This window comes from Aspergillus glaucus (assembly GCF_001890805.1).
Source record: "Aspergillus glaucus CBS 516.65 unplaced genomic scaffold ASPGLscaffold_39, whole genome shotgun sequence".
NCBI classification, from domain to species: Eukaryota; Fungi; Ascomycota; class Eurotiomycetes; order Eurotiales; family Aspergillaceae; genus Aspergillus; species Aspergillus glaucus.
The window spans coordinates 58,016-84,287 of record NW_019170491.1 but is presented as its reverse complement, the minus strand read 5'-3'; the positions used below and the strand labels follow the sequence as shown (position 1 = coordinate 84,287).

General features: G+C 49.4%; 14 protein-coding genes across 14 annotated transcripts; 6 read left to right on the top strand and 8 right to left on the bottom strand.

Moving 5' to 3' along the window:
- Positions 1-394: 394 nt before the first annotated feature.
- Positions 395-2,139, bottom strand: ASPGLDRAFT_138095 (uncharacterized protein; the record flags this gene model as incomplete). The annotated part of the gene is made up of 5 exons (XM_022541584.1): positions 395-1,127; positions 1,181-1,676; positions 1,726-1,805; positions 1,854-1,900; positions 1,948-2,139. The coding sequence occupies 5 exons, from the start codon at positions 2,137-2,139 to the stop codon at positions 395-397; spliced, it is 1,548 nt and encodes a 515-aa protein (XP_022395552.1).
- A 602-nt stretch (positions 2,140-2,741) lies between these two features.
- Positions 2,742-4,304, top strand: ASPGLDRAFT_138081 (polysaccharide deacetylase family protein; the record flags this gene model as incomplete). Its single annotated transcript, XM_022541583.1, has 1 exon — positions 2,742-4,304. A coding segment is annotated over one exon (1,563 nt), but the record flags the coding sequence as incomplete, so codon positions are not given.
- Positions 4,305-4,392: 88 nt separating this feature from the next.
- On the top strand, positions 4,393-4,944 carry ASPGLDRAFT_1097499 (uncharacterized protein). Its single transcript, XM_022539563.1, has 3 exons — positions 4,393-4,437; positions 4,539-4,761; positions 4,822-4,944. The coding sequence occupies exons 2-3, from the start codon at positions 4,581-4,583 to the stop codon at positions 4,845-4,847; spliced, it is 207 nt and encodes a 68-aa protein (XP_022395550.1). The 5' UTR covers positions 4,393-4,437; positions 4,539-4,580; the 3' UTR covers positions 4,848-4,944.
- A 2,252-nt stretch (positions 4,945-7,196) lies between these two features.
- On the bottom strand, positions 7,197-8,693 carry ASPGLDRAFT_181943 (uncharacterized protein; the record flags this gene model as incomplete). The annotated part of the gene is made up of 3 exons (XM_022543008.1): positions 7,197-7,674; positions 7,738-8,324; positions 8,403-8,693. The coding sequence occupies 3 exons, from the start codon at positions 8,691-8,693 to the stop codon at positions 7,275-7,277; spliced, it is 1,278 nt and encodes a 425-aa protein (XP_022395549.1). The 3' UTR covers positions 7,197-7,274.
- Positions 8,694-9,589: 896 nt separating this feature from the next.
- Positions 9,590-10,027, bottom strand: ASPGLDRAFT_30346 (uncharacterized protein; the record flags this gene model as incomplete). The annotated part of the gene is made up of 1 exon (XM_022543942.1): positions 9,590-10,027. One exon carries the CDS (start codon positions 10,025-10,027, stop codon positions 9,590-9,592), a length of 438 nt encoding a protein of 145 aa, XP_022395548.1.
- Positions 10,028-10,361: 334 nt separating this feature from the next.
- Positions 10,362-11,188, bottom strand: ASPGLDRAFT_77981 (uncharacterized protein). The gene is made up of 2 exons (XM_022549935.1): positions 11,065-11,188; positions 10,362-11,013 (listed from the first exon to the last, which is right to left on the bottom strand). Exons 1-2 carry the CDS (start codon positions 11,140-11,142, stop codon positions 10,411-10,413), a joined length of 681 nt encoding a protein of 226 aa, XP_022395547.1. The 5' UTR covers positions 11,143-11,188; the 3' UTR covers positions 10,362-10,410.
- A 446-nt stretch (positions 11,189-11,634) lies between these two features.
- Positions 11,635-13,343, top strand: ASPGLDRAFT_30344 (putative GABA permease; the record flags this gene model as incomplete). The annotated part of the gene is made up of 5 exons (XM_022543941.1): positions 11,635-11,710; positions 11,758-11,818; positions 11,870-12,102; positions 12,150-12,992; positions 13,165-13,343. The coding sequence occupies 5 exons, from the start codon at positions 11,635-11,637 to the stop codon at positions 13,341-13,343; spliced, it is 1,392 nt and encodes a 463-aa protein (XP_022395546.1).
- A 76-nt stretch (positions 13,344-13,419) lies between these two features.
- ASPGLDRAFT_53274 (GAF domain-containing protein) lies at positions 13,420-14,246 on the bottom strand. Its single transcript, XM_022547935.1, has 4 exons — positions 14,200-14,246; positions 14,039-14,143; positions 13,607-13,936; positions 13,420-13,542 (listed from the first exon to the last, which is right to left on the bottom strand). Exons 1-4 carry the CDS (start codon positions 14,200-14,202, stop codon positions 13,432-13,434), a joined length of 549 nt encoding a protein of 182 aa, XP_022395545.1. The 5' UTR covers positions 14,203-14,246; the 3' UTR covers positions 13,420-13,431.
- A 377-nt stretch (positions 14,247-14,623) lies between these two features.
- Positions 14,624-16,636, bottom strand: ASPGLDRAFT_138059 (putative NAD+ kinase Utr1; the record flags this gene model as incomplete). Its single annotated transcript, XM_022541580.1, has 2 exons — positions 14,624-15,135; positions 15,187-16,636. The coding sequence occupies 2 exons, from the start codon at positions 16,634-16,636 to the stop codon at positions 14,624-14,626; spliced, it is 1,962 nt and encodes a 653-aa protein (XP_022395544.1).
- Positions 16,637-17,360: 724 nt separating this feature from the next.
- On the bottom strand, positions 17,361-18,157 carry ASPGLDRAFT_30342 (putative exosome complex subunit Rrp46; the record flags this gene model as incomplete). Its single annotated transcript, XM_022543940.1, has 2 exons — positions 17,361-17,768; positions 17,822-18,157. The coding sequence occupies 2 exons, from the start codon at positions 18,155-18,157 to the stop codon at positions 17,361-17,363; spliced, it is 744 nt and encodes a 247-aa protein (XP_022395543.1).
- A 467-nt stretch (positions 18,158-18,624) lies between these two features.
- Positions 18,625-19,756, top strand: ASPGLDRAFT_1097100 (putative EF-hand calcium-binding domain protein). The gene is made up of 3 exons (XM_022539562.1): positions 18,625-18,786; positions 18,842-18,903; positions 18,955-19,756. Coding segments are annotated over exons 1-3 (774 nt in total). The 5' UTR covers positions 18,625-18,784; the 3' UTR covers positions 19,665-19,756.
- Positions 19,573-20,395, bottom strand: ASPGLDRAFT_53272 (uncharacterized protein). The gene is made up of 2 exons (XM_022547934.1): positions 20,151-20,395; positions 19,573-20,083 (listed from the first exon to the last, which is right to left on the bottom strand). The coding sequence occupies exons 1-2, from the start codon at positions 20,314-20,316 to the stop codon at positions 19,929-19,931; spliced, it is 321 nt and encodes a 106-aa protein (XP_022395541.1). The 5' UTR covers positions 20,317-20,395; the 3' UTR covers positions 19,573-19,928.
- Positions 20,396-22,823: 2,428 nt separating this feature from the next.
- ASPGLDRAFT_138124 (SET domain-containing protein) lies at positions 22,824-23,903 on the top strand (the record flags this gene model as incomplete). The annotated part of the gene is made up of 2 exons (XM_022541588.1): positions 22,824-23,621; positions 23,673-23,903. The coding sequence occupies 2 exons, from the start codon at positions 22,824-22,826 to the stop codon at positions 23,901-23,903; spliced, it is 1,029 nt and encodes a 342-aa protein (XP_022395540.1).
- A 525-nt stretch (positions 23,904-24,428) lies between these two features.
- On the top strand, positions 24,429-25,946 carry ASPGLDRAFT_30338 (cytochrome P450; the record flags this gene model as incomplete). The annotated part of the gene is made up of 1 exon (XM_022543939.1): positions 24,429-25,946. One exon carries the CDS (start codon positions 24,429-24,431, stop codon positions 25,944-25,946), a length of 1,518 nt encoding a protein of 505 aa, XP_022395539.1.
- Between the last annotated feature and the right edge of the window lie 326 nt (positions 25,947-26,272).

The window sequence follows — 26,272 nt, the reverse complement described above, 5'->3', positions numbered from 1 at the left end:
CAATCATACCCCAGCGAGAGAAATATGAGACCCTACACTCGATACACGCGCAGCCATATCAGTGACACCGTTATCAGTTAGCAAGAAGTGCGATTATGCAGGTCGGGAAAAGCGTCGGCATTAAACCGGATTAGGCAAACCGGGTGTAAGTCGACGATATCAATGCGGGGTTTATTGAATGGCTGTTCAGGGCGGAATTAATCCTCGAGCGGGGACGTCAAGTCATGTATAAATGAAATGCCGGATATCAGTTGCTGGCTTATCGCGATAATCTACCAGGATTTGATATCGGAAAGTGCCTGCGATCCTATTGAAATGCTCAGATCATAGTTATACACATATCCATCCATCCATCATACTACCATACTGGTTCTCTCTGTATACCTCAATAACCCTAATTGTGCATCTCCACCCGCGGCCCCATGTACTTCCCCCGCCCATGCACCATCCACCATGCCCCCACCAACACCATCATCCCACAAGTAATAACACTAGTATAGTTCATCGAGTCCGGCGACGTAGGCAGCGAGTACGGGAAGCAATAAACCACAAACGACACAGCAATATACGCACAAGCTGCAACATTAACCACTGCCCCGAATCTTCCCATCCAAAACGGACCAGGCCGAATATTCCTCCGCCCCGTCAGAAGATGCGGCAGGATCGCCAGAAAATAGGAAAGTGTGGTGAGCAGCACAAACGACCCGATAAATGCGTTGAATGCCGTCAGTGATCCGACGTAGATGGCTCCGATGCAGGTGAGGAATACACCACACGCCAGTGTTGCCCATAGCGGACTGTGGCATCTCGGACTGACGGCCCCGATCTTGGACGCAAATGGCGTCGCGTCGTCGCGGCCTAGGGCGTAGATTGTGCGGCCGGCTGTGACGTAGCAGCCGATTGTGGCGCAGAAGACGGGCGCGATGGTCACAGCTAGGAGGCCTACGGCGCCGGCTCGGGAGCCTGTTGCTTGCAGGTAGATGTCACCTACGGGACACATGGACTCGGTGCTCATGATGAGGGGGAGGTCATTGACAGCGTAAAATATCGAGATGAGGTAGCAGGAGCCGGTGGCGAACCCAATCACGATCTGGCAGGCCAGGGCCTTAGGGATGTTTTGTTCTGCTCTGGGGAATTTTAGTGTCTAAAGGCGACAATGGGGGAGAATGAGAAGGCTTACTGGGGAATCTCCTCCGCAATGTGGGTGACACAGTCGATTGCGCCCACTGCGAATGCACCATTCAGCATGCCTGCCAGAAAGACGAACCCGTCGCTCGAGTACCCGGTCATGTTAGTCCAATCTTTCCAGACAAAGTTATCCGAGGCGTATCCAGCGCCTGTCCGACTGGGCATGACCGCGCAGACAATGATGATTATGATGAAGCCCGCGATGATGAAGAACGACCCCAGTCTGCTGACCCATGGCAGTGCACGTTGAGCAAACATGACTGTGAAACAGCACACCCACGACATGATCAGATAGAAGATGAACACATGCCACTGCTCGGGCTCAAAGCTGGGATGGTATAGCGCGTATGCGTATACGATCATGTTGCTGCACATGGAGCAGTTTGCGGCCACGGCAAATGTCCATGCAAGGCCATTTAGCCAGCCGGCGAACCAGCCACAGATTCGGCCATATCGAGGGCCGGCTGTGATTGTTGCCCAGTGGTAGACTGTACACCATCAATATATGTTTGGACATCAATTTTACGGTGTATTTACCTCCTCCCGACGCTGGAACAGCAGATGCCAATTCAGCAATTGATGCCGCAATCGGACAGTAAAAGACCGTGACCGCAACGCTATATAGTCAGCACACCATCAACTCGGGTGAAGCTCCAGTGACGGACAACTCATATATCACACCAGGTGGACCGCCATTGTATAGTGACGCAATCTAAATTTGTTAATGCAGATATGAGTGGGACGCAGACAGACTCATACAATTCCACCCCCCAGAACAGCCCAGACATTTCCAGTAGTTATACCAGTCGCACACGCACTAAAAAGGTTAAAGCTTTTGGCCAGAACCGGAGTCTGACTAGCAACGTTGATATCGGCTTCGACGGCACCAGTTGCCGAGCATTGGGATGATTCGAGATCAGAGCATTTTCCCGTATTGTCAAGCGATGCCATGATGAATGTATTTCCTCTTTTGATTTGAACAATGTCATTAGGTGTCCACGGATGGATTTTATATAGTCTTAATGACCGCAACTATGTTGTACATATTCACTTCAAATCCTACGCATAACTCCCATCAATGTTATCAAACCCCAGGACTAAGGTCGCTGGCTGTTGCCAAAAAAAGGCAAAAAGGTTTCTTTTGGACTTGATATCTCTGATCAGTCATGATCAAATGATAAAGATGCACAGTCTCATTGGGGGCTCTCTGGCTCTTAGCAGAAGGATCAAACCGGACTATCTTCACCTTTCTCAAACATGGTCTTGATAATGGCAAACTGACAAAACCCGACGCTCGCTGGCGGTTACCCTACCGCCAGTCCGGCATCAAATCAGCATAATCATGAGAAAATCATATAAACCGCCCGACTTGGTTGATATCAAACTGCAATACACTGTTTTATCATTGATTTGGCAAAGCTCAATTATTCTCATCATGGCGCTCTATTTCTCGCACAAACACATCCTTATCTCAGGGGCCTCTCAGTCCCGCGCATCTGCCTTGAAAGCCGAGTTTAGTAAGTACAGCACTTGCTCATGAAAACAGCGGCAATGTGTACTCATTCAATTGTATAGGAAGCAGCAATACAACTGCCATCGCCGATCTAGATGGCCTCGTATCCCATGATGATCCATCCCAACTCGCCACCCAGGTCGATGCACTCTTCACCACCTTGGAAAACAGAGTAGACCTATTCATCATTGACGCGAGGACGCATGCTCCTTCTGGCAAGGACCCAATCTGGAAGATCCCTCTGAATGAGTGGGAAAACGACACATCCCGAGTCGCTCTGCGCAAGGTGTTGTGCCAGGCCAAGTCCTTTCTGCAACGGCAGGCAAAGACGCATGAGACACATCCGTGTTCAATCGTGATCCTGGGCTACAAAAGCGCTTTTGAAAGCACCCTGGACCAGGTTATCTTCAAGCTACAGCGGGATGTGACTCTCCTTCATGCAAACCAGTCCATCCATTTCCTGGACATTGAACCGAACGCCTACGATGCTTCTGCGCAATCCATCGCAACAGCGATTGCAATACTAGCATCACAGAAGCCCAGCTACACCATTGTCTCCCTTCATAACATCTCTAGCCTCTGCACATCTATGAACAAGCCATCTCATGCTACGCCCGACCCCAACAATCCCACCACACAACTGACTCAACCCCCACCCCTTCTATCAACCCCCAAGCCCAAAGTGAAAATCGCCCTGTCCTTCGACTTCGACGCGCTGTCCGCCTTCCTCGGCACAGGCGACCACCCCGACAACAATCTTTCGGACTACAGCACAGGCATCTTCGCCGGTCGCATCGGCGCTCTCCGCCTCCTCCGCACCCTCCAAAAACACGGCATAGCCAACAAAGTCACCTGGTTCATCCCCGGCCACACAATGGAGACCTTCGAGGCCACAGTCCGCGAAATCGTCGCCTCCGGCGCAGAGATAGGTCTGCACGGGTATGCGCACGAAGGCGCATATCAGATGACGCCGGTGCAGGAACGCGACGTGCTGACCAAGTGCATGGATGTCTGTCAGCGGTTGACAGGGAAGAAGGTACTTGGTTACCGGGCACCGATGTACCAACTCCGCGAGACGACGATCGCCCTGCTTCGCGAATATGGGTTCCTGTATGATTCGTCACTGGGACACCACGATTCACAGCCATATTACGTTCCGGACGATCCGCCTGTTAAGCCGGTTGATTTCTCCCAGCCGGCGAGTAGTTGGTTAAAACCCAGCACCGTGTCGGCTATGGACGACACCCCGCCCGCGGGTTTACACCCCCTCGTCGAGATTCCAACAGGCTGGAACAACGAGGACATGATGGCGTTGCAGTATTTCCCGCATCTGCACAATAGCCACGGGCATGTGGATGCGCGGGTTGTGGAGCAGCGGTGGAAAGACATGTTTCTATGGCTATGGGAGAATGCGGGGATGGAGGGTGCGCGCGATGGGAGCTTTGTGTTTCCGATTCTGATGCATCCTGATACGAGCGGGATGGCACATGTTATTGGGATGGTGGATCGGTTTGTGGGTTGGTTGGGGGAGTGGGGAGATTCGGTGGAGTTTGCGACGTTTGAGGGAATTGCGAAGGAGTTTTTGCAGAAGGTGAGGGGTTGAGATATGTTATCTTTCGTCTTTTCTGTATAGTACATGGACAAGGCGTAGGACCCCCGCTAAACCACAATAAGAATCTACAACTTACTGAGCTCGCTGGCTGTTGCCAGATTGATACGATCTTCTCTATCAAATAGTTAGTCCTATTGATAAGCAACCCTATAAGAACCATGTTCCCATTTCAATCCCACCCCGTCCCTATCCCATCAAACACTTTATATTTACAACTACCACCAGCACGGACTAGTGATTCTCCTCAACCGCCACTACCTCTTCATCATGCACCTAGCATTCCGTCCTCCGCCGCCTCGAGTCCCCAAGTCAGAAAGGTCAATTGAGGCAGATTCCAACTCTATGCCCAAAACGAAGAAGACGGAGGTGACAGAATCGACCAGACCACTGACTGGGAGTGTCCTCGATCGACCGGGTAAAAAGTCTCTTCGACAGACAATTCTTGATTGTATGTTGTCATTGACTCTCTATTCCATGTCTATTCGCTGTACTTATGGGTATACCATAGCTATCACAAGTCGTTCAAGGGGATGATCTTTCAACACAGAAATGTATATATCGAGGTGAAAAGCTGGTGGGCAGTAGGGAATCACGCAGAAACTTCATGATGGAATATTTGGGTCGTTTTGTGCTACGTAGTTATTTCAATTTTAAACTTAGAATACCGCATTAATGTTAAGCTCTAAGCTCGTCTTCTTGATGGTCCTAGCACACTCCGCGTTTAGATATTTCCCTACCGCGGTCGAGTCTGAAGCTAAGATGCTTCACAGACTTGCAGTGGCATAGTTGCTTGCCGACTTGAGATGTGCACTTGGAATAACATTAAACACACCCTGAGGCCCACCGGCTCATTCAAACAATTTGGCTAGAGCTAGCGCACAGAGAGGTGTTTCTGGTGCTGGCTTGCAGACTATGATATTGCCAGCAGCAATAGCAGCGCCCACTTTCTGAATTACCATTGCCAGAGGGGAGCTCCATGGAGTTATAGCGGCAATGATGCCTTGAGACTGTCGAATAGTCAAGATACGATGGTTACCTCACGGACCTGGTATTTTTTTTCCCAGGGCTCTCTCCACGGCAGCTTCCAACCAATCCATGAAGTCAATAGCATATTTCACGCTTCCAGCGGACTTTTTGAAAGGCTTACCTAGCTCTAATGTACAGAGAGCCGCCAGATGATCTTTTGTTGGTTTTTGTGAGATTGCCCCAGTGGTGCAGCAACCATCATCTCTGCCGATGGGGCATTCGGCGATAGGTCTTGAATTCCTCTTGGGCTTGTTTGATGGCCAGCACAGTATCGGCAAGTCTCGTATTGGTAACTTGCATGATTTTGTTGTCATCCTCGGGATCTTGGCATAAATCCATCAATCTCTAGCCATCGGACTCATGTTCGTGAGCCACTTACCGAACACTGAAAAACTTCACTCAGAGGCAGCGGTTACCCATTCTCCTCCGATGAAACCGCGAGTCTCGACCAACGAGAGGTCTTTGGACTAAAAGCTTGTATGCTAACTGCAATTTTTTGCTGGTTGGTTAGAAAATATAGAAATATCCACCTCATAAACGCTGGACTTTTTGAGTAGAGGCCGCACGTTTTAAGTGCAAATTTGTAGTGGGTGAGTCAGATAGGTGTTCACGTACCTGGTCTAAGAAGTCACTGGAGGAGGAGAATGAAAACTGACGTGGAGAAGACACTTGCCTGTTGAAGAAAGCAGTAGGGATCATGTATTAAGTATTCAATATTCCTGTTCTCCTATATAACGTCTCATAAGAAGGCTCATGTCTCATTTTACTGGCACTGATCCTGTTGCAGCTTTTCAAGCTGCGTCTTGTCTATGTAGCCTGACCCGTAGCTTATCCTGTTCGTCAATTCTCATATGTATCCTGTTACATATATGTACCTGACCCTGTACCCTGACAACATGTTTCAAAAGATGAATAGCATTAGAACTGTCTCTAAAAAGACACAAGGCAAAAAGAAAAAAGAAAGAAAAAAGAAAGAAAAAAGGAAAAAGGAAAAAGGAAAAAGGAAAAAGAAAAAAGGAAAAAGGAAAAAAAAAAAAAAAAAGAAAAACATGAAGGAGAAAACTATGATAGTCAAGTGAAATAATGTCTACTTATATCAAATGATTTTTTAGAAAAAACTACCGTTTGGTTTTATATGGCTATACTCACCCACTCAACACCCTGCTCATCCACTGATCACCGCAATACTCAACTTCAACTTTAAAGGCATCACCTCAATTACCTGCACCCAACTAGTGTTCACTCAGCCATCAACCTTAGAGCAGCAACAAGAAAAGGGCCAAAATGACGGTTGACCGAGCTTAACATGTGACTCAAGTACGGCTGAACGGACGGGAAGCCCTGTTTTCCACACCCTATGGTCTTGTGTACTTACTCATACTCTAGAATATGTACATATGGAACATTTGCCACAAATTCCAGTTGCGTTTCACTTTATTTGCTAGCCTGCAATTCATCTACCCTTGGGGATTTGATGTAGTTCTGCGGACATCCGGGAATCGAGGCATCGCAGCGCACTTTGCGCACCTACACCACGAACATGTCTTTGGGGCTCGTGTTAATGAATCGGAATTACTATTCCAATCCGGTATTGGGAAGTCGGCGGTAAAATAAGTGGGAATGATCGACTATGCAGTCAGGTAAATGCGGGGGCCCATGCCGGAATATGATGTACCGAACCACCTGAGCATGATGATATGATTAGGGTTGGCTGCATTTCTTCGTAATGGATTAGGCCGCGAAACTCGGCATATATCTACGTTTCCACTGTATATCAAATCCAGCATACTTGATTTGACGTTGACATGAAATATGCATATATCGCATTAAAATAAAAACATATCCGAATAGGAAACCATCATTAACCAATTGCATCATATTCAAAACCAAAACATCACACCCCATGATCCATGGCAGAAAGTCGCTCATGCAGAATCACGGAAACGGACACTGTCCCTGCCGACTCTCTTGCAAACCCAACTTAATCGCCTCCATCTCCTTCATCCCCTTTCCTTCAAAATACTTGGGCCCCAAATCAGGCGTATAATACCCCTGTGGAAAGTATTTGTCTCCATCATCTCCAGGCAACGGCTGTCCAAGAGCCCGCTTGATCCACGCCACGGGGCCCCAGCGATTCCAGATTGTGGGACGCACATAGTACGGAGCTCCTTGGAGCTGCAGCAGGAAGTGCCGGCCGTATTTGTTCGGTGCGTCGGTGAAAGCGTTTAAACGATTGAAGTCCGGGCGTGGCAGTGTTAGGTAGCGGAGGTAGAATCGACGCAGTCGAAATATCGCTGCGAAGGTGGCGCTCAGGGCTGGCGGCACGGGCTCCATCCTGAACAAATGGTCATCAGTATTTTCATTTGTATCACGAAGATCAAAGGGGTGGGAAACACACATCATGGCATTCCGTAGTCGATCGTCCATCAAGTACGAAATAAGATTCACCCCCAGCGGCTTCATGAAGCTCGGTAGGTAGTATAACAGCACGTCAATGGTCTTGTCTGCAATTTCCTTGTTCCGAACATGAGGCTTCATATGTTCCACCTCATACCGCTGGCCCCAAGCACTAATCTCTTCCAACCAGTTGATGCCATCCCGAAACCCCGTCCCCCCGGAAGGCAAAGCATCGTAACTAATCCCCAGAGCATCGCCCAAACTCTTCCAGTACGTCCCCACGGCGCACCGTTCCAAATCGGTCATCTCTCTCCATTCATATAGTGTCACGAATCGGATCGGCTCTATTGCGAAGAGGCTGAGCGTGTATAGCATATCAGATTCCAGTATCTTGCCGCTAGCTCGGTATCCCTTGTGCAGATACTTTGTTCGAGCAATAGCGGTTTGGGCCCTGTCCGAGTGTGGCTCGAATGCTATGAATTCGCCAATCAACGTCCCCGTATCGGCGTATCGCTTGAAGGAGGTGGCAGAGTCGGAGAATTGCGACGTTTTGAGGAGAAGGCTTGATATCGTCGGGATGCCGTATGTCTGCCGCGGTGGTTATTCTCACTAAACTTTCCTTTTATTTATTTATTTTATTTTTTTTGATGGGCCAGTATTGCTTACACGGAACAAAGCAAACTGTAGTGCCTTGAGCATCATGAAGGGGAATTCCCCCTGCATAATCTGTTTCTGAATCGCCCATGCATCGCAATCAGTCATCTTGCTCATTTCCTCGCGTGTTCGGTAGGGATATGCCCTATGCAGCTTGCGGCATCTTCGAAAACGTAGCGAGAATACCAGAGCCAGATATGTGCATAGCCCTAGCAGTGCATAGAGAAAACGCTGCTGGGGCAAGATGCGCTCACTGGCTTTGACAAATATATGACTTGAGAGATTGCAGGATGACAAGGACATTGTCATGATGAAGAATGAAATGTTTGTGAAATAGATACATTCGCTGAACGAGAGGCAACTCGTGTATTGGCCTTATATACATGACCTTTTGTATACAACTATATCCGACCAATAACAATGACCCTTCTCTCGCTAGAAAAGTGCCGGCTATTGCAATTGGTTGTTTCCCTTCACATGAGATGCTGAGTAAAAAGAGTAAGCGAGTGGACCGAGGAGTCATGGTCATCCTGATGCGGGGCAGCCCTGAACAACCAGCATAACACTATGCGGATGTTGACAAAGCCGTGCTGTTCATAGCATGTTAGCCAATACATGTTCTTGAATGTCCCTTCCCCTCTTTTTAAAGCAGCTATTCTCAGTGGTATGACCCCGGAGAGATTTTGGATCATGCAGCAAAGCCATGCATGGGCGACTGTTCCATTCCTCGGTCCGCAGTGAAGGGCCTAATTGTACTTGATGGTAAATGAAATAAGCGAAAATAGGGTGATTTATGATTTAATTAAATACATACTGGCTAATTATGCAAACTTCATTTTCAATGCAAGGCCTTGCTTCACTCTGAGAGTATCTGACCAAGGCCCGGTTATTCACCATTAAGGCGGCAGAGAGAAAAAGGACAAGAACTATTGACCGAGCTTAGCATTTATCTTAGCGTGGACTCTGCGGACGGGAAGCCCCCCCTCTCTCTACACCCTACGGTCGTATGTACCGGTTTTCTTATCCAAAGAGAGAGAGATCACCACCATGCACAGCTCATGTCACGACTGCTCCAAGAATGAGACCGGTTGAGAATTGATTTCTTAGGAAAGAAATGGTCGTTCACGTATGGGGCATCCCATCACGGGGGAAGTATATAACACAATGACCCCATCTTCAGCCCGCCTCATTCTGCTCTACTATGTGGTATATCTGGTACGATCCATCCGTCGTGACCCTGCCTCTTCTGGGATGTCAGGTCCACCGAGTACTGTGACATGTGGGTTTGGCTCTTGCTCCTGAAAATACCACAAGAAAGTAACCCGCATCACCATGGCCACTTGCCTTGTCAGAGCACTGTTAGGCTTCAGGTCCTCACTCGAGGGTATCGACATAGACGAAAGGTATAGTTTGTCATTTTCGAGCGACGGCTCCGTAAATGGTAGATAGCTCTCTACAGGGTTACCTCCGGGCTCAGCGTCATGGCGGTCCTCGGTCTTTGTCCAAAGAGAGATTTTCCACTCAGGTGGGAAAGAAGTATAAAGGTCTGGGTTCTTGAGCTTAAATTTATATCCATCGAAAACCGGAGAGACCGAAACTTGTTGCCCATTGGGTAGATCACAATTATCGTATTTCATTTCGGGCTGTTGGCATTACTGTATTTACCAGGGTGGCCAGATGCCATCTCCATGTTTTATTGTGTCTGAGTACGCTACTTGACACTTGAACATATTTCGGGGGTTGTCGTATGTATGCCTTACAAGACCACCATATTAGAGTAGGGATCAGAAAACGTCATGGAATTCAATGGACGGCGCGACATCTGGTCAATGGATTGCTACTTTTACTGCGTGATCCTGGGTGAGATTAATCATGTTGAACAATGCGCCCTAGGCAACAGGTCCTGTTCTTTCTCCTATTGATTGGGGTTTACAGGGAACTCAATGCAAGCACCAGACTAGTAGATTATCTGTCTGATATAGCGGTTGTATTCCAGGCGTATGTACATTAAAGCTTTCTCTTAACGATGCCTGATAACCCCCTTAGGGACATACAACTCATCAATACTCTTAATCTCCTCCTCACTCAACCCAAACTCAACCGCCTTAACAGCCTCATCAACCCTCTCCTTTTTACTCATCCCCACAATCGGCGACGTAATAAACGGCTTCGACAAAACCCACGCCAACGCCACAATCGCCATCGACACACCCCGCGCACCCGCAATATCCTCAATCTTCTCACTAATCTTCCTATCCGTCTCCGTAATGGCATGTCCCATAAACGCCCCGTTCATGGTCTGCCCACGAGCAGACTCCTGGAACGCCTTCCATGGTCTGGCGAGGAAGCCCATTGCCACGGGCGACCAGGGGATGGATGCCATGCCGAACTGCGCACAGGCGGGGAACATCTCGCGCTCTTCTTCGCGGTAGGTCGCGTTGTAGAGGTTCTGCATGGAGATGAATTCGGTCCAGCCGTGCAGGCGCGCGGTGTATTGGTATTCGAGGAGTTGGTGGGCCCACATGGATGAGGTGCCGATGTAGCGCACTTTGCCGGATTTGACGATGTCGTGGAGTGCTTCCATGGTCTCTTTAGCGGGGGTGTTAGGGTCCGCGCGGTGGATCTGGAGAAGGTCGACGTATGGCAGGCCCAATCACTCCAGACTAGCGTCGACGCTTTCGAAGATGTGCTTCCGGCTCAATCCATACTGATTAACAACATAGCCGGCATTGTTCCGATCCTCCTCACTCATGAACAGCGGTCTCTCGTCTTGCGAATGTCCGACGGGTGCGCTCAACTTGGTAGCGATAACGATAGCGTTGCGGCGCCAGTTGAATTTCTTGATAGCCTAGCAACACACCCGGATAGATGACGTCATTCTCATATGGTACCCCTAACCTAACCCTCAGCCCTACTACCGCATTAAGACTGATACCCTTCCCTTCTTCACCAGAAGGATAATAACGATTGGTAAAAATATGCAAGCGCCCTTTCTCCGGATTACCCCAGACGTTTATCGGCGCCAACCCGACGCCATCGCGCAGACTTTCTCTATTAGGTTAAGCATGGCTTTATCTTATCTGCATCCCTGCTCTGTTATCGCCGTTTACTGGCTCATGATAGGAAGCGTAAACATGTGCATGATAGAGGGAGGAGTTGCAATGAGCAGTTGCATTGTTAAAGGGGTGGCTCTGCCTTGTCTCGAGGTGACAAGTGCAGAGAAACGGACAACGGTACAGTAGTCATGTCTGGCAAAGAAACGCAGGTATTTTCTGGCTTGAATGAGGATGTTCGGTTGGGGGATTTGGGGTATGAGCAGGGTGTGTCTCCTTTATCCTCGGGTGTGGTGGTATGCTAAATTATGCAGAGCTCAAGCGTTCATTCGGCCTCCTAGGTATGGTCGGGTTCAGCTTCAGTGTTGTGACATCGTACGCTCCCTACATCTAAGGGACCGATATACTAGGTACTGACAGTTACAGATGGACAGCACTATGCGGAGTCTTCATCGTCGGTATCACCTCCGGCGGTCCTCCCGTCATGGTATTCAGTTTCCTCGCTGTTAGCATCGTCACCCTCGCCGTCGCGATTCCCATGGCCGAAATGTGTTCAATGTATCCTGTTGCCGGAGGACAATACTCTTGGGTTGCTGCGTTAGCACCTCCTAGTATCGCGCGAGGACTGTCCTATGTGAGCGGATGGTTCATGCTTATTGGTAAGTACCTTCTCGATCTAACTGGAGGGTTCCTGCTGACGATCAAGGCGTCCTGGCAATGGGCGCAACAAACAACTCCATCGCCGCAAACTTCATCCTCGGCATGGCCAACCTCGTCTTCCCCACCTATACAATCGAACGCTGGCAAACAGTCCTAGTCGCCTACCTCGTCGCCATGCTCGGCACAGCCGTCAACCTCTACGGCGCGCACCTCCTCAACCGCATCTCGCGCTTCATCCTAATCTGGAACGTCGGCTCGTTCCTAATAACCATGATCGTCCTCCTCGCGACAAACGATAACAAACAGCCCGCTTCGTTTGTTTTTCAGGAATTTCAGAACTTTTCCGGATGGGGCTCGTCGATGGCTGCGATTGTGGGTATTTTGCAGGCTTGTTTTGGAATGTGTTGCTATGATGCGCCGTCGCATATGACCGAGGAGATGAAGTCTGCGTCGAAGGAGGCGCCGAAGGCTATTATTCTTTCTGTTATTTTGGGGGCTGTTACGGGTTTTGCCTTCTTGCTCACACTATGCTTCTGTATTGGCGATATTAACGAAACTGCGAACACGACTACCGGTGTTCCGGTTATTCAGATCATTTATGATTCTACGAAGAGCAAAGCGGGTACTTGTGTGCTTGCTAGCATGATCTCTGTGATTGTCATCGTGGCAGGAAATAACCTCATAGCCGAGGGTTCGCGGTCTATCTATGCATTCGCCCGCGATAACGGTCTTCCGTTCTCTGGTTTCCTCTCTCGTGTATCAACGAAGAGACAGGTTCCTGTGAATGCCGTCCTGGTCACATTGGCCGTGCAATTGGCCCTTGATGCGATTGATTTCGGTACAACAACAGGCTTCGAAACAGTCATCGCCATCGCCACCGAAGGCTTCTGTAAGTCCCCCTCCCCTCCCCATCTCTCAATCCCACCCGCTAACACGAACAGACCTCTCCTACGCAACAGCCCTAACCAGCCGCCTCCTCGGCTACTTCACCGGCCACAAAACCCACCTCACAGGCCCATTCACACTCCCCGTCTCGATATCCATCACTTTGAATATTATAGGTCTACTATTTCTGCTCTTCGCGGCGATTACATTCAACTTCCCCACTACGTATCCCGTCTCGCATGAGTCGATGAATTATACTTCTGCTGCGATTGGGGTTATTGCAGTTATTGCGGGAGGTACGTGGTGCACGACGGGGAGGAGAAGGTTTGCTGGGCCGGATGTGGGTTTTAGTTGATTGACTTTTTGGCATGGTAGTATATATGCATTGATTCTTGTTTTGTTTATAAATGCCATCATCTGTCCATTCAAGTATTGGTGAAAAATCACCAATCACACCCCTCCGCAAGAACCCCCGCCAACTCCTCCAAATACTTCCTATCAACCTCATCAAACCCCTTCACCTCCGTACAATCAATATCAATAATCGCAACAGTCTACACACGCCCCAAAGTTAGCCCATCACCCACCCACTCCAACCCCAGAAAAAGAAAAACTCACCTCCCCACCAACCAAAACAGGCACAACAACCTCACTCCGACTCTCCGCATCACACGCAATATGGCCCGGGAACGCCATCACATCGTCAACAACAACTGTTTCTTTCTTCGCAGCTGCGGTCCCGCACACGCCGCGCCCGAAGTGGATGAGTTGGCAGGCTGGCTTTCCCTGAAATGGTCCCAGCAGCAACACCCTGTCTGAGGATGTGTTTTGGGAAGAGGAGGGCGGGAATTTATCATCGCGGATGTAGAAACCAGCCCAGTTTATGTTCGCTGGGAGGACGGCGTAGGTGTGCCAGAGGAGGGAGGCGGTGTTTGAGAGGTTACTATCTTTTCTTAGTACTATTCATCTTGTTGATGTGTGTGGGTGATGCGTACCTAACCTACACTATATTAGCATACTCAATCAATATGAAGAGGGGAGGTGACGTACCCAATTCCTCTGCCCATAAATCAACCCCCTCGTCTGCTCGATCATCTGCGTGTACACTTCATCCTTGGATAATCCCGGTGCGAAATAGGATGAGTCGGCGTGGGGCTGTCTCGTTAGTGATGTTCATTATTGACTGGATGTTGCTTATCGAGAGAGTATACCATGGTAAATGTTGATCCTAACGGAGCAATGTGTTGTTCTATATTAAGTTCAATGTCTGTAGATAGTTTATCTATGATGACGGAAAATTTTGTGCGGGGTTCGGGGATAGCGGAGATATGATGTTGATATCGCCATATCAGTCTGCTATGAGGACGGAGTACTGTAGTCCATATCTCCGTGATGAGGATGTTCCAATAATTGTAATGGGTCTGTCTGCATCTGCTCGTTCTATATATCGAGTAATAGAGTCTTAAAACAAGGGAGTAATCCATTCCAACCATAACTATACGCCTAAACAAATGCACCCGAAATCATGCCAATTGTAACTGTAATATACATGTCCGCGCCTGTATCATGTCCATGCCCACTGGTTCGTATGCAATAAGTGGTATGCAAAAGTATGGTCATAACCGAAAGAGAACGCTACATGTGCAGCAAACTCATCTGCCTCCTCATCGGACTCGTAGGAACGTCTCCATCCTCACTTGGTCCAACGCCGCTATCCGTCCCTCCTAACCCGACATCCGTGTCGATGTCCCACTCTTCATCTTCGTTCCCGTCAACTGCGAAATCAGGGTCATCGGGCGACGGGCCATTCCAGCCCTTCTGCATGGCGCCGCGTGTATTCCAACGTAGGGCGCGGCGGACGCTTTGGAACCACTCGCCGTTGCCAGACACCACTGTTGGAAAAGGATACTGGCTTGCTTCGATAGTCACGTAATCGCCCTGGCGCAGTTCGATGCGGCCTTTGCCGTCAAAGGAGCAGTATGCTGTTGAGCGGGAGGTTATGGGGACTGCAATACGGAGGAGTGAAGAGTCCGATAGGACCATGGGGCGGAAGGAGAGGGTGTGAGGGCAAATAGGTGTCAAGAGGATTCCAGGGATTGATGGGTGGACGAGAGAGCCACCGGCAGAGAGGGAGTAAGCGGTTGATCCTGAGAAGTCAGTATCGATATCTTTGCCTGTAGACAGTGAAATGAACATACCGGTTGGCGTGGAAAAAATACACCCATCCGCCTGAACCACCGTCAACAATTCGTTGTCCGCATACAACTCCAAATTCGACACATATGGCGAAGGCCCCCGATCAATCACCAACTCATTCAGTACTTCGAACTGTTCACCCTCTTCCACGGCACCCGCTTCTGCGCCCTTGCTCCGGTCTTTCCGGAACACCGTACATGTAAACCGCATCCGTAGGTTGACCCGCATACCCACGTCGCCCATCACGGCATTCAGGTGTGATTTATAATCATCAAAGTCGAAATTTGTCAGGAAGCCCAGGCTGCCCAATGAGAAGGAGAGAATCGGCGGTACGATCCGCTGGAAAAGCCACGATGTAAACAGCACGGTCCCATCTCCTCCTAACGTAATGACGAGGTCGAACTTTTCAGGCGCCGACCAGCACAGGTCTGGTGTCCAGTAATGCAGCATATGTGCAAAACGCGGTTCAGATTGTAATAAACCCGGCGCGTCGAAGCGCTTGGAGTTCTGTAATTTGGCATCAACGTAAACATTGACACCAAGGTCACTCCCGTATCGTGGTGTAGACAGAAGCCATGCTGCTACCTCACGAGTCAAGCGCACCAAGCTGTTATCCCGCGCCTTGGTGACAATCATAACATTCTTGACTGCCCGTTTGATAGGCCGTCGCTGTAATTGCTTGGACACCTCCCTCACACCTGTAGCAGTCTGTACCAAGCGCGAATGTGACAACCACTCATCATCCGCAATCTCCTCGAGCACCTTCTTGATATTAACCGCATCGTCGAACCGCTGATGGAAGAAGCAAGGAGATTGTAGCACAAGCGACCGATCCAGTAACTCGTGTTCTGGCTGTAGACGATTAAGCGCCGCCGCTAGACTCTGCGATGACAACTGCTCCTCCTTCTCAGCAGGAGGACTAGGGTATGTGTTGGCCGGGAGGGGTCCGAGAGATGCCGCCGGCGGCATGTTGGAATCATTGCTGGACCATGACGGACGCGATGCAATTGCTTTCATTATGGTCTGGTGAGGAATGGTATCGCTGGACAGGGCGTTCCGATGGCGATAGGGATGATGATTGGGGGCTGTCAGCGACCGTAGCGAAAGGAAGGACGGCGATGGTGAGGATAAGCGGGATTCGGACTCTGTACGAGGAAGTTCGAATCTTTGCGCCGGAGCAACAACAGTGGAACGGGAATCGGAGGAAGAGCGATTAGCAGGCGCTTTAGGAGTGGTTTCCGTTGTCTGCGAAGCGTCTATGTGCACGACATGATGGTCTCGAGAATGCAATAATGGTGCGGCTGAAGGTGGAGGGCCCGTCGCAATCGTAGCGGTGGCCGCAGTACTAGTCACAGTAGAAGACGCCGGGGGAGGTGATGACGAGGACGATGAATCAGCGTCAGAAGTAGATTCAGATTTCAAGGGGCCATGGCTGGCTGAAAATGAAGCCATGGGAGATGCAGGGTCGATTTGTCTTTTGGTGGTGAAAAGAAGCAAGCAGAACAGTGTCCGCAATCGGATGTAACTAGCGGAGGTGGAGGAGGATTCCACGGGCGGGTAATCGGTGGATGTTGCAGTTATTGGGCGATAAGCCGAGTTTCTTCCACGGTTTTTATGTGTTGATGTTGTTGACTCTGAATATGCGTTGAATTAAGTTGAGTTATAGAGAGGGATTATTACCGCTAGAGGTGTACATTCCCATTTGCAGTGTAGCCTTTAGGCAAAATACATAAGGCAGAAATAAAGCATCCACTACTCGTATATTACAGCCTAATTGGTTAAATTGTGTGACGACTGAATGTCAACAACTACAGAAGTATCGCATCGTCATCAAGGGCGCAGGGAATGTAGAACGTTAATTATGCTATTGCGTTATCGAGTATCGCCTGCCCGATCTCGGTTCATTTATTCATACCTGATCAACGTATCGGTTCGTGCCCGCTGAGTTTCGTACTCGAAGTCCGTCAGCACCTGATCCTCGTCGATCCAATAGTGCACTCTGCCCTGACAGCTCCCGCATCATAAAGCAGGTGTAGGACAAAGTGCCAGTGTCAGCATGCTTGGCTCGAGGGTCTAGACGGTATTCGCGGACCCTAGTAAGCACCAAGGGTACACCGCAGTTGTAGCTGGTCCCTGCTCATTTCGTGCAATGGGTGTAAAACTGTTACACTATCCCTCAATCCTCGTCAATCTTCCACGCATAGTCGTTATGGACCTTATCCTCCACAGTCTCCCGAATGAAGCCTTCGAGGGGTTGTCCATCTCCGTTCTCCGCCATTGAGACATCCTCATCGGAGCCGGCCTGACCACGGCAAAGTGTCAACGCGCGCTCGTGTACCTGCTCCCACGTATCGAAATCAAAGGCCCCTTGGCTTTCGTTAAGCAGCAAATGTCCCTTAGACGAGAATGCCAGAGCGTGCAACGATGCGGCGGCCTTGGCAGTTTGCACGGACGGTTCCGAGATGATATCCCCCGATTTCGTGACGGCCAGCACAGTAGCCGAAAAAGTCATCGACAAAGGAACCGCAGCGGAAAGGAGAGCGAGCAGCGAAGCATGAAGGAGGGCAGGAAGCATCGTCAGATACTGCCTCAGTTAGCTCACCATCACACACCCAATACACATTAATGTCCACTCACCGAATCTCCTCGAGCAACGCTCTCACCACCAATCACCGCCAATGTCACAACCACTCCCCGGCGCGGGAATCCCCTCTCACGTCCAAGAACCAATTTCCCAAGCAGGTTCTTGATGATTTCCTTCGCATATTGCTCACCGACACCGTTCGGGGCAGTACCGGGTTTCACGAGCACCTCGACAGTGGCATCCTCGGGTTTCAATGCGTCGCGACGACCGGGAAGTTCAACAGGCGCGTTCACGGAGCTCAGAATGTTGAAGCCGGTGGCCGGACATTGGTATGATGCGGAACCATCGGTACGGGCGAGGGGAGTGAGAGTTGCTGTCGGTCCAACCATGGTGTGTGTAATCTCGATTAATCAATATCTCCGTGCTTTTTCACGAGGTAAATAAGAAGTCAGAGCTCTAAAACGAAAACCTCGAGACTTCCAATTCGGGTTGCGATGAAGTTTTTGGCGGTGACGATGGCGGTGAGGAGCGGCAAATGGCATACGACGGAGGGAGGGACAAAGTACTCCTCCGTACTGAGTACGGAGCGGATACAATACTTTGATATGATTTGATGCTATTGACGATAGAAGGAATGGTATCCATATGCCGTGAGGATATCTCAGGATGAGCTATAGGAACCTCTCGTGGCATCATCCCGTACACCACATGCCTCCTTTACTCTGCATATCGCCGATGAACAGGAGAATAATCGCAGAATTATCATTCCTCGATCTCTAACTGCATGGAACACTAATTTGCAAGTTAATTCCTCACTAACCGCAATAGGAAGACGATATCTTATCGTTTTCGATTGGCACTCCGAAGCCTGAATCGACTCAGCTGAACGCTCTACAGCAAGGAGGCTAAGATGGCATGCTTACTTCATCGATGTTTGCCATGTCTAGGCCGTCTTACCTGCAGCAGGTGGGGTAATCTCACTCTCACCTGAAGAGAACTTCCCCTTCATATACCTCATATTTAGACCACGAGACACCCCTCTACCGGTTACACTGCACATCAGCACGCATCACGATGAGGGTCCTCTGTCTCCACGGAAAAGGTACCAGCGGTGTCATATTCAAATCGCAAACCGGTGAGTCTCGAGTCATTCCATGCATGTGTAGAATATTGCTGACGGCAGCAGCCTCATTCCGCGCGCACCTGGCCCCCCTCAACATCGACTTTGACTTCGTCGACGGCCCAATTCCCAGCTCCCCAGCCCCGGGCATAGACCTCTTCTACACCCCGCCGTACTACTCGTGGTGGGAAGGCGAATCCGCCGAAGCCATCAAGGCCGCTCGCCAATGGCTCAAGTCACACCTTGTCCTCTCGGGCCCCTACGATGCCGTCATGATGTTCTCGCAGGGCTGCACGCTCGGTTCGAGTGCGCTTTTGCTCAACGCACTTGAGGAACCGCGCTCGCCTCCGCTGTTCAAGGCTGCGATTTTCATTTGCGGTGGGCCTCCGCTGGCTGTCGCGGAGACATTGGGGTACCATATGAGTACTGAGATGCGGGAGAGGGATAACTGGTCCCGTGCGGCGTTGGCGCAGCAGGCTGATTCGTCTGCGATTTTGAGCCAGGGGGCTGCGAGGTGGAGGGGCGGTCGGTGGGATATATCGAATGAGGAGCAGTTGCGGGACGAGATGGAGTTTCCGTGGAGGGTTGAAATTCCAACGGTTCATATTTATGGGGATAAGGATCCGCGGTATTTGGCGGGTGTGCAGTTGTCGGCGTTGTTTGATACGGATAATATGAAGACGTATGCTCACGATGGGGGGCATGAGATTCCGCGGAAGGATGTGGTTAGTCGGAAGATTGCGGAGTTGGTGAGGTGGGCGTTGGAGAGTGCTTAGCCTGCACATGGTGGGATAGACTCGGGATAGATAAATTCGGACATAGACTGATTCATATTAAACCGAAATTATTGACATAACTCATAAGGACCGACATCGACATAACACATAACATCGTAGAGACCGTAAACATATATACCAAACCATCACAGACAAAACATCATATACAAAGACCGTGATTATATGCCAAACCACCATATTAACAAACATATACAAACCCAACCCTCACAACCCATCATATACACCCATCAACTCTGTAAACCCTTACAGATTCCAGCAAGCCCCCGAAACCTGCGTCTGCGGTGGACCAACATCAACAACAGCCCGGTCGCTAACCTTGGTCACTCCCCCGTCAATACCATGGAAAGTGCACTTGACGCCAGCGGGGACGGAGATTTTGGAGATGCTCAGGACATTGTCTGTTACGTTAGCTTACACTTATCATATCAAGATGGGCATATGGTGAAGAGAAGGGAGGGAACGTACTAATGGCAGTGTAAGTGCCATCGGTCTTAAAGTCCTGGGTGAACGAGGCGTCCGCGGCACCGATGAAGTTGGCCTTTGCTGTGGGGTGGTGGTTCTCGCCTGGGACGGGGACGGCGATGGCCGTAGCGGCCAGAGCTGCGATGACAGAGACAATGGTGAACTGCATTGTGATAGAATTGAAAAGTTGATTGAAGTGCTTTGTTTGGAAGGCTGTACTGTTGCTTGCTTGCTTTGTTGCTGATGAAATGGTTGATTCACCTCAAGGTATCTGGGGTTTATATACCCCAGATCCACTTCAGACTTTGCTAACAAGTTCGTATACCTGAGGGATATTCTATAAATGGGATGAGACATACGAGCTGAACCACGGCCTGTTGGTTGTCATCGTTCGTATAGCTACGTGTAGCCATGTATACGGAGTGAAGATCGATGTAGTCGTCATGGAAAAAGTGTATGTATACAGATTGGGAAGTTACGGGTGCATCCCGTATTCGATGTAGTCGATATAGATTAGGTTTTGCGTTCCGTGGTGGGAGTATACTATTATTACGATGGCGGAGTATGTATATCCTCCGATACCCCAGATAATCACAATAATAAACCCGAATAAGAAGATAATACATAGAAAAAACTGAAATGGCTGGTTAACACCGCCCCGCCACGTGTAAATGTCTCTCAGTAATACGATTGATTCGTGGATTTTATTCGCAGCCCTAAATAGCTCCTCGTATACCCGCTTATATACATGTACCCCATATTGTAGCCTGCATGTCATGACGTTTATGCTTTATTTCCATTATACGGAATAATGGGATTCGATAGCCAAGAGTATATACGGGGTAAAAAGAATGTACTTGGAGGGGTTCGTATTAGATGCCGTGCCGAGGTTCGATGAGTTGGTTCGTGTACTTCGTATGTTGTCAGATCATGGCGATGCTTCTGGGGGTGACTTTGCTTGCGGCCTGATGTGTTCTGCCTAATTATGTGAATGGCGTAGAGGTAGAATCATCTGAATTTGGGGTAGTTGTTCACCAGACTTGATTGGTCGATGTAGTTCGCGAGTTTAAATATTGACTCTGTAGTCTATTCCACTATTCGAGAAATACACTTCCTCTCTCATAGCTATTGCTCACTGCAACCACCTAATATCCGCAAGCAGGCAACGGTGTAATGCGATCAACATAATGCCGCTCAATGTATGCTAGTAGACATCCTTTCCAAGGCAGTGACATAACTTCCAACACTCTTCGTATATCTATTAGCGAACGAGAAAATACCTCGTGTACTCGGATCAGAAGATCATGTACAACTCGTGTCTGTAGTAGACGCAAGTAAGCATGCCTAAACGTAGATGTACATGTGACGGCAGTGAGACATCAAAATGCCTCATACTGTGTAGTCACTGGGTAGAGGTAGCGTAAGCCAAGCTAGTCATATTCGGAGCGGAAGGAAATGACAAACGAGGAGAGAAGGAGTATACCAGAACTGGGGTAGTTTGAGATGGCCCGGTGATACATACAATCTGCGTTCCTTTTCTTTAGCCGGTAATCATCCTAATATGACGAGAAGAAGAAGACTGGATGCTAGTATGTCTTTTCTGAGCCGTCCTCTTCCATTACAACCATGTTGGATAATACTAGGTATGGAGACAATCACAATCATTCTACTTGGAATGTAGGGAAGCACATTTCCGGCCTGGAGCCATTTCCGTAGGTTACTGACACACCGATAAATGTCACTATAGGGGAAGAGACTGCTGTGCTTGTTGAATTATCGATCCTTCCCTTAATCGAAATGAAATGGCAAACCAGACCTTAGTATCCTTTTTGTCAAACAGCCCTAAGCTGACCGAAAATACGTATCCCGATTCCGGCCTGGCATAGTGCTTTCTGTACGTAAATTATTCAAGTGCGTAACCAGTGGGCTCCATATAGATACAGCCGTATGTCTACGAAACTATTCTTGATGAAAACTCATCTTTTCTCTTATTGATCTCTGCCATTTCCCGTAGACTCGGCAGTTCATCACCAAGAACAACCCAGCAACGATCTCGATACCAACCAATAAAAGCCAATAAACACACGAAAGTGGACCAATTCAAACATAGAATTACGCGAGATCCAACCAATAAAAGTGGCAGAAAGTGCATGATTGGCAATTAAGCATTCTGCACAACACCCGAATTGGCCAATCAGATTGTCTGCAAATGAGTATGCGGAAGTCAGTGTTTTTGAAAAGATTTTCACCGGGTTTCCGGGTGACCGGTTAAGCCGAGGCAGTCAATAGATGAACTGGACATTCGTTCCTTCGTTCTACAGCATCTAAATATTAATTAGCCAGATAGAGCATGTGCACTCCGTAGTAAGGGCCCTAGCATCACTTAAAACCACCAATGACAATGTCGGTATAGAGCACGCCTACCGACATCATGCACGGTCACTGTCCCTGACATGATCCCATATCGGTGAGAACATGTTCAATGCCTCCCAGTATGGAGTCGATCTCCGAACTTAAGCCGTGGCGATTGATCCGTCCAATAAAACCACCTACCGTTTACCGACCAAGAACCCGCACCTGAGTAGTAAGCCTGTGTTAAATAGAGGCCATTCCCGTCGTCAACCGCGAGAACACCCGCACCCACAACATCCGTCACCACCCACCGTACGACGTAAAATGGCAATCGGTCCGCACCCACCCCAGAGCACCACAACCACGAAAGCGCCTACCGCAAAACAAAGCCATGTGCACCCTCACATCTCGCAAAGCCACGATCCGGACAAAGGACGACAACTACATGCCACAGCACCGCTAAAAGCAGGCAACGTGCTCATGGTAGACTCGCCGTATGCCGTGATTCCGGTAGTTGATGATCCCGCGCACAGTGACGAGGTTCTTTGCAGTAACGGGGATTGTCGGCGCAAGGTTCCCCGTGTGAGACGAATTGGTTGTTCCAATCGATGCGCGGCTGAGGTTTTTTGGTGTGATACTGGGTGCCGGGATGTCGATAGGATTCGGCATGTATTGGAGTGTGAGTGGCTGAAGGGGTATGCGGTGTCGCTTCGCAAGAATGAGGGGGAGTATTATTTCGGCGTGCTTTGGTTGATTGTCCGGGTATTAGCGGCGCGTTATGTGGAAAAGGCACAAGGATCTTCTAGGTCGATTTCGAAAGAGAAATTCTCCAGCGGATGGACGGCAATGACGGAACTTTGCGACAATCGAAAACTATGGCCCGAAGCAGATTTACTGCATTGGCAGTCGCTGATCGAGAAATACATTTGCGCGGATTCGTCACTGCGAAATATCGCCTTGAGCGCGGACATCATTCTGACACTGATCTGCCAACAAGAATCGAATTCCTTCGGCCTTTATCCCAAAGTGACAGGGCTTGCGTCGACGTCTGACCGAGGGGAACAATACGGCGCGGCAATTTACCCCCGGTCCTCGATAGCGAATCACTCGTGTTGTCCTAATGTTAGTCCCGTACCCTCTCTCGATGGAGAATGAGCGATAATAACATCACAGATTACGCACAAACCTGACGATCACGGCCGAATGGTCTTCACTGCATCGCGCGACATCGGACCTGGAGAAGAATGCTGTATATCATACATGGACCTGTTCGGTGACGTGGATGTCAACACGCGTCGAAAACACCTCCGGGTGCAGTTTTCTTTCACATGTCAGTGCGAAAGATGTCGTGCGGAGGAGAATTCTGAAGAGGGGTGGGATGCTCTGCCTTTCCTGGACGATTAGCATGTGTGTCAGATTTCCCGGTTTATATATATATGCACGGCCGTTGGATATGTACTTCGGATGCGCTAGTCGGCTTGTTAATATAAGACGATTTTACCGAAGAAGAATGGGACAATCAGGATGCTGGATGACAGGCCGCTACTGCAGCGTTATCACACGCGAGGTAATGGACCCACGGGGTTATATTGCGATTTCTGCATGGCCTCCTCATTCATGATATATGGAAGCGACGGGATTGGGACCGAGCTTGATTGTCGCACGTTGTGGTTCGGTGTGAATGGTTCGTCGTTGTGTCCACCATACACGTCGTTTTCAGACTCGCACGAGGTGGTGCCGGTACTTTTGACAACGGCGTAGTGCAGGCCCTAACCACCGAAGTGGAGGTGATATTCCCTCCCTCGGTATGAATATGCGGCTCCTGCTGTCTGTCCCAGTGCGATGTGTTAAATGGGCCTGTCACCCGGGGCATGCGATTTTCCTTCAACAAGTTTGTCGCAACTAGTCGCGCTTTTCTATCTGTTAACCATGTTAGGGCTCGCTCTGCTGAGTATTCTGTCAGTGATATACCTTTTGTTCACACGAAAACGTCGCCATTCACCACCCGGTCCTCTACCACTGCCCTTGATAGGCAACCTCCACCAAGTTCCTCCGTCAAGACCATGGTTGGGCTTTGAAAAATGGCACAAAGCCTACGGACCCATCATCAGCTTCAAGCTAGGAACTCAAACGTTCATATCGTTGGGAAGTCACAAAATCGCGCATGACCTGCTGGACAAACGCAGCGCCATCTATAGCTCCCGTCCGCGGTCCATCATCGCCGGCGAATGTATCACCAAGGGCTTGGGGATCGTCTTCTTGCCATACGGCCGACAATGGCGAACGCAGCACCGGATTCAAGCCGAATTTTTGAATCCCGCCATATCACAGAAATATCGTGCCTTGCAAGATGTGGAGACTCGTCAGGTTGTCTATGACCTTATATCATCAAACAACTTCAGCGATAACTTCCATCGAATGACGTCCAGTTTGATCTTTTCGTTGGCATACGGAAAGCGCATGCCTCGGGGCGACGAGCACGAGATTCGCGAAATCGATGAGCTCATGGCGAACTTAGCGGAGAAACAGGCTCCCGGAAAGTGGATGGTCGATATATTCCCGGTGTTGAATTATCTTCCGCGATTCTTGGCTTCGTGGAAAAGTCTCGGGGATGAATATCATCAGCGGGAAGCCACTCTGTTCGGAGACAATATGAAAAAGGCCGAAGGTGCTCGATCTTGGAATTGGAGTAAGGACATGAAGAGAATCAAAGAGGCAAAACCATTATCCGACACGGAGTTGGCGTACATTATCGGCGTGCTGTATGAAGCAGGAAGCGACACCACTGCTGGAACGCTGGACTACTTCGTGCTTGCTTGTGTTCTGTATCCCGATGCCGTGCGCAAGGTCCAGCAAGAAATTGATGATCTCGTTGGAACCGATCGGCTGCCCACATTCGACGACATCCCGAATCTCCCATATGTTAACGCATTCTTGATGGAAGTCATGCGATGGCGTCCCCTTGTACCACTCGGTATTCCTCACTCTGTCACCCAAGACGATGAATACATGGGCTACCACATCCCCAAAGGAGCCACTATCCTCCCAAATCACTGGGCCCTGTCTTTGGACGAAGAAGTATTCGAAGACCCGACCAGTTTCAGACCAGAGCGCTGGATTGAGAACCCCAAATTACCTCTCGACGGATTTGGATTCGGACGACGCGTCTGTACGGGGAAACATATCGCCATGAATTCCATGCAATTTATCATCAGTCGTGTGCTCTGGGCGTATGATATCGGGTATGCGTACGAGAATGGGAAGAAGGTTGAGGTCGACTCGTACGGGATGGTAGAAGCCGCTGTTTCGAAGCCGGTTCCGTTCAAGGCAGATTTTCACGTTCGCAGTCCGGCGCATCGGGAGGTCGTTGAGAGCACGTGGAAGGGGACTGAGAAGGATTTGAACGTTATTATGGAGGGTATTGGACCTGGTCGAAGGGCGTCGTAGCCTTTCCTCATAGTTGAGATAGCTTTCGCCAACAGCACCAGTTAGTAATTTTCCATCAGATGATAGGGAATTAGATCGCTTCAATTTGACACACGTGGAGGTGGCTTACTTGATTCAAACTGGGAAGGATCTTGTAGAAGCAGTAGCAGATGCCTTATCGTGACATTTCAGTTGCTTTCCCAGGAGGGCACAAGTGACTAAATGCTTGTTCAAACGACTGGATATCTAGTCAACATCGGATAACACCATTTGGCCAGTAATAATAATGCTACCGGAACACACTCGAATGTTAAGTCCATACAATATCCAATCCCTTTCAGGTGATA

Bases quoted from the DNA above. Each gene is read 5' to 3' on its own strand.
- ASPGLDRAFT_1097499 (XM_022539563.1), top strand. From the start codon at position 4,581: ATGCACCTAGCATTCCGTCCTCCGCCGCCTCGAGTCCCCAAGTCAGAA. The intron at 4,762-4,821 runs GTATGTTGTCAT...GGTATACCATAG, and splicing joins TCGACAGACAATTCTTGATT to CTATCACAAGTCGTTCAAGG.
- ASPGLDRAFT_77981 (XM_022549935.1), bottom strand. From the start codon at position 11,142: ATGAGTGAGGAGGATCGGAACAATGCCGGCTATGTTGTTAATCAGTAT. The intron at 11,014-11,064 runs GTCGACGCTAGT...GACCTTCTCCAG, and splicing joins GGAAGCACATCTTCGAAAGC to ATCCACCGCGCGGACCCTAA.
- ASPGLDRAFT_53274 (XM_022547935.1), bottom strand. The intron at 13,937-14,038 runs GTACGTCACCTC...GTACTAAGAAAA, and splicing joins TTTATGGGCAGAGGAATTGG to GATAGTAACCTCTCAAACAC. The intron at 13,543-13,606 runs GTGAGTTTTTCT...GGGCGTGTGTAG, and splicing joins CTGTTTTGGTTGGTGGGGAG to ACTGTTGCGATTATTGATAT.
- ASPGLDRAFT_1097100 (XM_022539562.1), top strand. The intron at 18,904-18,954 runs GTGAGTCTCGAG...TGACGGCAGCAG, and splicing joins CATATTCAAATCGCAAACCG to CCTCATTCCGCGCGCACCTG.
- ASPGLDRAFT_53272 (XM_022547934.1), bottom strand. From the start codon at position 20,316: ATGCAGTTCACCATTGTCTCTGTCATCGCAGCTCTGGCCGCTACGGCC. The intron at 20,084-20,150 runs GTACGTTCCCTC...CTAACGTAACAG, and splicing joins TGGCACTTACACTGCCATTA to ACAATGTCCTGAGCATCTCC.